The sequence below is a fragment of the Malurus melanocephalus genome, unplaced genomic scaffold (assembly GCF_030028575.1).
Source record: "Malurus melanocephalus ecotype Western Australia unplaced genomic scaffold, MMel_1.1 scaffold_1349, whole genome shotgun sequence".
NCBI classification, from domain to species: domain Eukaryota; kingdom Metazoa; phylum Chordata; class Aves; order Passeriformes; family Maluridae; genus Malurus; species Malurus melanocephalus.
Genome location: NW_026624581.1, coordinates 29,180 through 30,460, shown reverse-complemented (window position 1 = coordinate 30,460; position 1,281 = coordinate 29,180). Strand labels below are relative to the sequence as shown.

The 1,281-nt window shown below is 53.1% G+C and overlaps 1 protein-coding gene across 1 annotated transcript in view; it reads right to left on the bottom strand.

Moving 5' to 3' along the window:
• Nucleotides 1-795: 795 nt before the first annotated feature.
• Nucleotides 796-1,281, bottom strand: part of VAX2 (ventral anterior homeobox 2) — a gene marked incomplete at its 3' end in the record, with an annotated part of 6,684 nt that continues 6,198 nt past the window's right edge. The window contains exon 2 of the mRNA XM_057387758.1: nucleotides 796-983. Coding sequence (XP_057243741.1) covers nucleotides 796-983 — 188 coding nt within the window. The remainder of the gene's footprint in view (nucleotides 984-1,281) is intronic.

The following is a 1,281-nucleotide window of genomic DNA, read 5'->3' as shown; positions in this document are numbered from 1 at the left end:
ACGGCCACCTCATTCCAATGTGTCCAAGGGTTTGGGGACAAAGCCACCTCATTCTGTGCGTCCAAGGGCTCGGCCACCTCACTCCGAGGCCTGGGGACACGGCCACCTCATTCCAACACGTCCAAGAGTTTGGGGATATGGACACCTCATTCTGAGGGTTTGGGGACAAAGCCACCTCATTCCAACACGTCCAAGGATTTGGGGACAGAGCCACCTCATTCCAAGGGTTTGGGGACAAAGCCATCTCATTCCAGGAGCTCATGGACAAAGCCACCTCATACCAATGCATCCAAGGGTTTGAGGACAAAGCCACCTCATTCCGAGGGTTCAGGGACAAGGCCACCTCATTCCAAGGGTTTGAGGTCAAGGCCACCTCATTCCGAGGGTTTGGGGACACGAACACCTCATTCCAACATGTCCAAGGATTTGGGGACAAAGCCACCTCATTCCGAGGGTTGGGGACAAGGCCACCTCATTCCAAGGGTTTGAGGACAAAGATACCTCATTCCGATGCTCGGGGACACAGCCACCTCATACCAACGCATCCAAGGATTTGGGGACAAAGCCACCTCATTCCGAGGGTTGGGGACAAAGCTACCTCATTCTGAGGGTTTGGGGACAAAGCCACCTCATTCCAGGAGCTTGTGGACACGGCCACCTCATTCCAACACGTCCAAAGGTTTGGGGACGCGGCCACCTCATTCTGAGGGTTTGGGGACAAAGCCACCTCATTCTGATGCTCGGGGACATGGCCACGGTGACGTCCCCATCGCGGAGGATCCCCCCGGGTCTCACCTGTGTCTCGGAGAGGTTGAGCTGCCGCGCTAGCTCGGTGCGCTCCCGGCCCACCACGTACTGGCAGCGCTGGAACTCCAGCTCCAGGCGGTAGAGCTGCTCCGCCGTGAAGGACGTCCGCGTCCGCTTCGGCCGGTCCAGGTCCAGCCCCTTGGGCAGCACGATCTCCCGGATCGTCCCTTTGGCATCTGCGCCGGGAAAAAACAGGAAAAACGTCAGAAAAAAAAAAAAAAATCCGGGATTTGGAGGGGAAAAAATGGAGGAATTGCTCAAAAAAACCTGGTTATTAGTGGGGGAAAATGGTAAATAAATGGAATTAAAGAGCGGAGTATACATGGAAATCTCACAAACTCTGTTCTTCCCTCCGGCCCTAAATGTGGAGAGTTTAGAAATATCCAGGGAAATACATAAATATTAGGAATTAGGATTTTTTTAAAGGCATAAATAGAAACCATGAAGTTTTTTTGAAAACGGAGAGTTTCATCC